At 45.4% G+C, this 8,428-nt stretch overlaps 1 protein-coding gene across 1 annotated transcript; it reads right to left on the minus strand.

The window, feature by feature from the left end:
- Nucleotides 1-2,661: 2,661 nt before the first annotated feature.
- LOC307052783 (mediator of RNA polymerase II transcription subunit 28-like) lies at nt 2,662-7,903 on the minus strand (the record flags this gene model as incomplete). Its single annotated transcript, XM_079703909.1, has 4 exons — nt 2,662-3,282; nt 4,575-4,687; nt 5,668-5,734; nt 7,739-7,903. 4 exons carry the CDS (start codon nt 7,901-7,903, stop codon nt 3,085-3,087), a joined length of 543 nt encoding a protein of 180 aa, XP_079560035.1. The 3' UTR covers nt 2,662-3,084.
- Between the last annotated feature and the right edge of the window lie 525 nt (nt 7,904-8,428).

Genomic DNA, 8,428 nt, shown 5'->3' on the forward strand with positions numbered 1-8,428 from the left:
CCAGAGATAAAGCTGTAAATGGTTAAAAAAAAAAAGAGAGAGAGAGAGAGAAAGCAGTCACTTATCTTTTAGCCAGGAGAATGTTTGGTATTTGGGGGGTGGCACAGTGACCTTGGTTTTTTTTTTCCTGTGCTTAGACAAAGTTGTGAAGTGGTTTTGGTTTGTCTTGCTTTACTATGGTCTCAGAGCAGCTTAATCTAGGAGGCTGGTATCCTGAGACTGCTTCTGTCCCGTAGGAGAATAACATGGCCAAGCAGTGCTGGGTCGGCGTCCCATGTCAGGGGCAGGTTTCCGCCCTTCTCAGGGGAAACACCTATGTTGAATAAAGGGGAAGCAGCAGGAGGCAGGAAGGGCCTTCAGATTTTGATGGAGAGTTGACACCTCTATAGAGAGCCAAGGAAGATTTGGGGAAGAGGCTTAGACAGCAGCAGAGTTCGGAGAAAAAGCCTCGGCCAGGCTGAAGAGCTCCAGAACAGGGACTGCCCATTAGAGGGGTCTGTGTTGGGCAGAAATGACACAGATCCAGTATCCCCACTGTGCCTGGTCACACCCAGGAAAGAGCATGGCCTTTGAGATAACTGAGCAGGGCTCCTTCGTGGCCTCCAGTGGCCCAGGACCAAACCCTCAGGAACGTCAACATTTAGAGGTTGGGGAAAAGAGCAAAGAGAAAAGAAAGGGAGATGTGTTAAAGAGAATAAGAGAATGAGTTCAAATAAAGAAGATGAAGTGTCACAGTGAAGCAGCTGGGAGCCATCACAAGCACAGTTGGAGCTGTGGAGCCGCACGTCACAGCCTGGGGGCGGGGAGCGTGGAGGAGCTGGAGACTGAAAGAGGGGCCGGGAAACGGGGCAGCGCTCGGGCATCGCGGCAGGGAAGACCAAGAATTCTGTGAGCTGCAGGGGGCAGAGAGCCCCCAAGGGGTTAAACCCTAGAGAAGGCAACTGGCCTGGACCCAGATCATTTGTGGAAAGGCTCATCTTATACAGGGTTAAGGGCTTCAGCAGATGGACCAGGAAGCAAATAAAGATGCCCTGAAGATGTGGGTTGGTCTGTCATCCCGAAGGAAGATGAGGGAAAGTCCACCTGATGGCTCATTATTTTCTCCTTGAAAGAGATGGCATCCCAGAGGGTTTTGTTTGTCAACCAGCAAGATGCCACTAAAAAGGAAAAAGATATTTACAAACAGAAAAAAGTGAAATGTTTATGTGGCCGAGAACTTTTGAATTTAGTAAAGAAATGACAGTAACTGGTACACACATTAATTCAAAATATTTTTACTAAGCACCAAATAGAAGTTCCTGAACTCTCCACTAAGAACCTCTTCATTACTGAAAGAATGCCTAAAATGTAATCAATTTAGTTAGCTTTTTAATCAAGAAATCTACAGCTGCCAATCAGCGCTTCTAATTGGCACGAGATGACCAGGTTAACAACCTTGAAATCAGATAATGTGATTGAAAACAACTTTTAAAAGCTTTGTTTAACTATATACTCTGAATGAGGGAATTCAATGGCCTCCAGCTGTGTACCATACACATACGCACACAAACAAAAATAAGTACTAAGTTATTATGTATAAAAGATAATAAGTGGTCCCTGTATATTCAGAGGGGAATAATGCCTACCTCTCATGAAGAACAAAGACACAGATCACTAACTGCAGAGGGAAAACCAAGCAAGGCTAGCAGAAGGGACAAGAAGTCCTGTGTCCTGTGGATACAACGGAGAGCGCTTTTGGAGGCTGCAGAGACCAGGTGGCGTTCAGGCCAAACTGGAACTTGAATGGATGTCAAGGTGGGTGGGGTGGGGCCTTCAAGGCTGGAGGAAAAGCAAGCCAAGACTCCGAGTCACAGAATTGCTGCCTGCTTAAGAGACATTGCAGCACTGGGTGAGGGAGAAGGGCTGTAATCTAATGAGGGAACGTGAACAACAGAGAGAGGAAAGCCTCATCCAAGACCAGGCACAATGCCGGTCTGTATTTCTCAACAGCAGACCAGGCACAATGCTGGTTTGTACTTCTCAACAGCGGTTCAACACCGAATGTGAGGTGGCCTGTGTGACTGACAGAGGGTAAAGTATCTTCCCAAACACTGAGTCTCCCATGCACCCTGCAGCCAACCTCCCACCTCGAGGCCCCAGTCCCTTGGAATCAACACCACCCATTAGCAAGAAATTCACTAATGGAAAAATCTGCTCCAAATAGCAGAACAAACCAACCTACCTCAAAACTCAGAGATGATCACAGCAAACTTTAACCCACATACTTCACCTATGCCCCTACTGAGAGCAGGGTTCACTCTGTTACTTAAACTGATTATTGAAGAAATGAGTAGCACTAGCATAGCACTGCTCCTACCCTCCCCCAAAAGTAAATGAACACTACACAAAATATAAACTCACCCCAAATAAAAGTCAACAGTAACTTAAGGATACTGCTGGATTCCTATAGCACTAGTTACTGCAGTACAGTAACAGTTACTACACTAACCTACGATATTATAATCCTCTTCCAACCTATTTACAAAATATCCTCATTCTGAGGTTCTGGAAGTGTTACATCGTTGCATTAGACTCCTCTTCTCTAGGTAGTTCAGTCTTGAAAAACAGCAAATTTACTATTTTTATATACTGCCACTGATGGGTAAATGATCATAAAAGGCCTACAACCAAAATCCTCATCTTTTGATATGCAGATCAGATCATACAAGCTTTTCCCCTCAGATCATACAAAATAATCTAAAACTGTAAACAGAGAGATAAACACTCATACAAAAATAAAAATAATAAAAACAAGCAGCAAAAACCAAAAACATAAAAAGGAATCTGTAAACGGCATCATATTAACAGTCTTAAATTTTGCTAAAGACAATATACTTGGTTTACCAAACAATAAGCATTTTATAAAGTACTCCAGAAATAACGCTTACAAAAATAGGGGGAAAATTTTAGATGAGAGCGCAAAACTAAATCATCTCGCCCTCTGGCAAAGAGTTCTCCCAAAATGTCATGTCTACAAGAAGTGATGTTTGGAAAAATTGTGTCTGGGCTGACTCAGCCACCAGCTCATGTTCAGGCGGCTTTTCCTCAGGTTTGCTTCATCGGTGCAGGGATATTTGCAGACGCCTGCTCGAGGTAGGCCAGGGAACCCTGAGGGATGTCGGCTGGCTTTTTGTGCTGCATGTTGATGTCCTCCAGCACCTGCTGCCAATGTCTCAGTTTTGTTAAGTGCTTCTGGACCAGAGCATCCTTTCGCTGTAATTCGTTCCTCAGTTCCGAGACATCCTACAAACGAAAGCAATGAAGTCAGAGTAAACTCACAAAACATGAACATAGTTTCTGATTAGTTAAGAGCACTATGAAGTAAATTCAAAACAGAGAACCAACTGAATCATAGTAGGCTGATTACTCTGCTTGGCTGCATACTTTAAATAACCCAAAGCAACTCTTCTCATGAAAGATGCCTGCTTAACAGTTTTTATTTTTAATTCATGTTCTTTTAGTAAGTAATACACACATTACAAAATTCCAAAGTACCAAAGGACAGCCAAAAAGAAGTCAGTCTCTTTCCCATCCTGGTCTCCAGGCACTCAGTGTATCTCTCTATCCAAAGGCTACTGTGAGAAGAATCTAAAACATTGAGAATCTGAAACACATGTTAACTGTTTTAAAAGAATCCACAGCCACTGTTCTATCATTTCAGATTATTAAGTGTTAAAATCTCATTTTCAAGAGCTTTTTAATGAGTAACAGTATTAAAATCCTGTATTAAGACCTGGCTTTGAACACACCTAGACTGTCACTCAGGCATTCAAATCAGGAAATGATCTGATATGGTGAACTGTAAGAGTATCATCTTCTTACCACTCACCTTCTCAACAGCTGGTATCAAAGAATAAAACGAACATTTTGACTAATTGCTCAGCTTGTGGGAGGAGTTATTTTAAAAACTGCTAAAAAAAAAATCATCCCAATTTAGTATTTCCCACTGGGGGCATCACTGTGTTTTGGGCAGGAAGATTCTTCCCTCTTCCACACTGCAGGGGGCAGGCCCTGGCCCTATCCACTAAATGCCATTAATGACAACCTCAACACACTTCCAAATACCCTGGTTTCAAACAACTGAGATAAATAAAATCCTGAGTTTCAAGGAGCCTGGGACAGAACATTTACTTTTTGGTTCCTTGAACAAAACTGCCTAGAGCCCTTCCTGTGTGTAAGGCAGCAGGGACACACAGATCAGTTCCTGTTCAAAATGAGCTTATCATCTACATTAATGGCTTTTCAACCTTTCACGCAGAACCTTTTCTTTTTGTTTTTTTTTTAAAGAAAAATCTTCCATGAAAGCCAGTGTATGAAACGAGTAAAAGCTGAGAGCTGCTGTGTTTTGAAACACTGCTTTCCACCCCTGACCCCCAGGTCCAGGTTGTCATGAACACTGACAACCAACATTTTACATTCAAGCTATGAAGCCCCACTATAACTAATGCGCAAATGGAGCATCTCATTTAAACCATAAATGGAATTTTGACAACATTTGCTCTTCCTTAAACTTAGAGAGAGAACTCAGCTTGTACCTCTTTGATAACTTGCTCTGGTTTCTGGACAGATAACTGCAATCTTTTTTGTAGGAAAAAACATTCTGTCTGTCTCGCAATATCTAGAAATTTCTGGATACACTGATCAACACCTTAAAAAAAAAAGACCAAAATATTAAATTAAGGAAAACACTAGACACATATATCTCTCTCATAAATCAACAGTTGGAATATCAAAACAGCACCTTCTTGTAGATGGAATAGGGGATTTTAATCCTGCCCACAGCAATATTACTGACCCCAACCCCCTATGAATTAAGCAACATTAACTAGCAGACAATCTGTGTTTTTACCAGGTGAATAAGAAACCGAACTACAACGCAAAAGTTCTTCTGAAGAAAGACAATCCAGAGAACCAGCAATTAACATCATGATTTCCAGTTAAAATGAAACATTTAAAACAGTACAAAGAAATCAGAAGTACCTCTCCAGGGACAGAACTTGGGTGAGGAAGGGGAAGCAAAAAACTTAGTTCTTTCTTTATTTTTTTTAAAAGACATAGAGGATTTTTTTCTTATTTACTTATTTATTTATCTTTGGCTGTGTTGGGTCTTCGTTGCTGCGCGCAGGCTTTCTCTAGTTGCAGCTAGCGGGAGCTACTGTTCGTTGCGGTGTGCGGGCTTCTCATTGTGGTGGCTTCTCTTGCTGCGGAGCACGGGCTCTAGGCGCACGGGCTCAGTAGTTATGGCTTGCGGGCTCTAGAGCGCAGGCCCAGTAGTTGTGGTGCACAGGCTTAGCTGCTCCGTGGCATGTGGGATCTTCCCGGACCAGGGCTCGAACCCGTGTCCCCTGCATTGGCAGGCAGATTCTTAACCACTGCACCACCAGGGAAGCCCAACTTAGTTCTTTAAAAAGCAGTACACACTATTGGTCTTCTGCATCTTGGTACCAATAGGAAAAGCTCATTCATTGCAAGTGGCTCATTATGAGTGACATAAGATGTCAATAAACTGAACAAAGAACCAGCAGTATATAGAGATTACACAAATCTTATTCCCTAGAAAAGTTCTCTTAGGATACAAGCGGGACTGAAACACATCAAGTGTAAAATCAGCAATGAGGGAGTTCTTACCAGTTCGAATTTCTTCCTGATCTGTCCCATTGACATAATCCTGACTCACCAGAGAAGCAAAACAAGCCTGTGTGATCAAAAGAAAAAAATGTCATTCACACATCAAGAATCTTACTTTAGAGTAAGAAATAACTTCTCTTGATGGAAAACGAAGGCTGAGCCGAGTCTCGCGAGAAGACTAGGTGGGTGATCCAGGTAGCACCTCTCCCCATCCTTTTCACTTGACTAATTCCCAATGCCCGCCTGGGTTTCATGTTTTCTGGGAAGCCTTCCTTGACAGCCATGCCCAGATGTGCTCTCAGAGTATCCCGGGTTTCTTCTATCAGAGCACTGATCCCACAGCACAGCAGCTGCCTGCCATTTATCTGTTTTTTCCACTGCACAGTCACGAGCTCCTTGAAGGCAGGAACTGTTTTCTGTGTATTCTTAGCATCCAGGACAGGTCCTGACACATAACAGGCTCCCTCACTGTTTGACAAATATTCATCAAGCACTTGTTATCTGCTACCACTGGATTAGCACTACAGATACAATGAGAGGAGAGGAGGGCAAAACAGGTGTTCTCTGACTTCATGGAGCCTGATGTAGTGTGCTACAAAGAGCAGCAAGGCAGGGTCGATGCGGAAGTGACGTGTGAGCTGGGGGAGGGACCTGGAGGCCCAAAGAGAAAATGAAGAACACAAGCAGGTCTCCTGTGGCCAGAGTTAGAAGAGACGGGTCTGGAGGAGAGACGTGAACATGCAGAGCTAGGAAGACCACAGCACTTCTTGGGCTATCCACTAAAGGGTTTTAAGCATTAGGGTGCTGGTGGTCAGCTGCAGACTTCCTTCTACAGGGGCAGTGTTTCATCAAGAGCTCATGATGAGAGCCACCTCCCCTCTCAGTGCTATATGCTGCTCTAAAACTTCACCTGTCCCTTTCCTTTATGGTTTAGCCCCACCCAAAAGGCGTCTCATCCTCCTCCCAGACGGAAGAGATTTCTGTTCTTTAAATCTGTTGTCTCCAAACGTTTGAATGTACACTCCACCAGCAAAAGCATTTTGTCCACGCAGCCCCAATAACACGTTCATTTACAAACTATGTTTATCAACTACTCTGCTATTATATACAGTATAAAAGTCACACGACTAGGATTTAAAGTATAGAAAAGGTAATTCCAGTTTCAAGTTATTTTATTTCCACACGTTAATGGCTCAACTTCCACTTTAGAGACCACAGGAAGCCGTCTTATTTCTAAGCACTTATTTTGTACCTCTCCTTTGTCTGCTATCACTCCCCATCTTCTTTGGTACAGGGTTAATGCTTGAGCAGAACTCAGAGTTTGGGTCACCTCTGCCTCTCTCCTCACCCCCCAGCCTTCCTCCCCCTTCCTCGGCCCTGAGTACCAACTCCCCCACAGTAACTTTTTTTTTTTTTTTTTTTTTTTTTTTGCGGTACGCGGGCCTCTCACCGCTGTGGCCTCTCCCGCCGCGGAGCACAGGCTCCGGACGCGCAGGTCCAGCGGCCACGGCCCACGGGCCCAGCCGCTCCGCGGCACGCGGGACCCTCCTGGACCGGGGCACGAACCCGTGTCTCCCGCACCGGCAGGCGGACTCCCAACCATTGCGCCACCAGGGAAGCCCCACCCACAGTAACTTTTAAATAACTCCCAGCTCCAAAAGTCCCACTACTTTAGGACCGTTTAAGGGTGGAGCCCAACGGAAAGGATACAGGACGTAGGGGTGGACGCTGCGCTCCGGAGAAGATGAGCACGTACTAAACACGCAGGGACGCGGGAAAGGATACTCAGGGATGGAACCAAAGATAGGGTGGGACGAGAACAGCCCACTGAAAACCTAGAAGGGCCCCACGGTTGGGGGTAGACAAACTTCAAATCCGCGTGGCTCCAGAAATGTCAAGTTTAGGCATCTCCGCCAGCCAACCGAGGAGAATTCCGGCCACCATTCAACGTGGAGACTAACGCAAGCGACTTACGTGCACGTATCGCCGAAAGAGAGAAGCTGCGCACGCGCAGCATACGCTTCAGAAAAAAAGGGAGGCTGGGAACACAGACTCCCACGTCTTATCTTACCTCGAACGATGATTCCAACTCGTCCACCAAGGTACTGTTAGAAGTCCTCGGAACGCCTGGTGTGGCCTGAAGAAGCGAAGCCTGGGCCAAGAGGCCCGGCGCGGAGGGTGGTGGCGGGGGTCCCGGTGGCTGCCCGGAGAACATGCCTCCTAGCGGAGCCGCCATTTCTAAAATGGCGGCCAAGACGCTCACTGCGCCTGCGCGGGAGCTGGGGCCGCGCGGGTCACGTGACATGACCTGTCACGTGACGGTGTGGCGTGCACGTTGGCGTCTGTTGGACGCCCAGGAAACCTATGGTTTGGTGCTTCGTGCCCTCTTTTTTCCGTCACGCAGGCAACCTGGCTTTTACTTTTGCTTTTTGAACTTGAGAATTAAAGGCTTTGATAGGGTTTAACACAGTTGTGTGGAGAGCAGAATCAGTAACTACGGTGGGGCGAGCCCTCTGGCGGAGTCAGGATATTCCTGTACCAGCCCCGCCTTTGCTCTCAAGTCTTGAAATGACTTTGGCCCAGGAGCTTTCTCTGGGCTCGGTTTACCCGTTGGTAGAAGGGAGGTGCTCATTCATCCCACAAACATTTATTGAGAGCTCACTGTGTGCCAATTACTAATCCAGTCACTGTAGCGGGAATAAAGAGGAAAAATGTCCCCTAAATTTTCCTTTGGGAGATACAGGTAACAAAAACGACTTAA

The sequence above is a fragment of the Hyperoodon ampullatus genome (genome assembly GCF_949752795.1).
Source record: "Hyperoodon ampullatus genome assembly, chromosome: 1".
NCBI lineage: Eukaryota > Metazoa > Chordata > Mammalia > Artiodactyla > Ziphiidae > Hyperoodon > Hyperoodon ampullatus.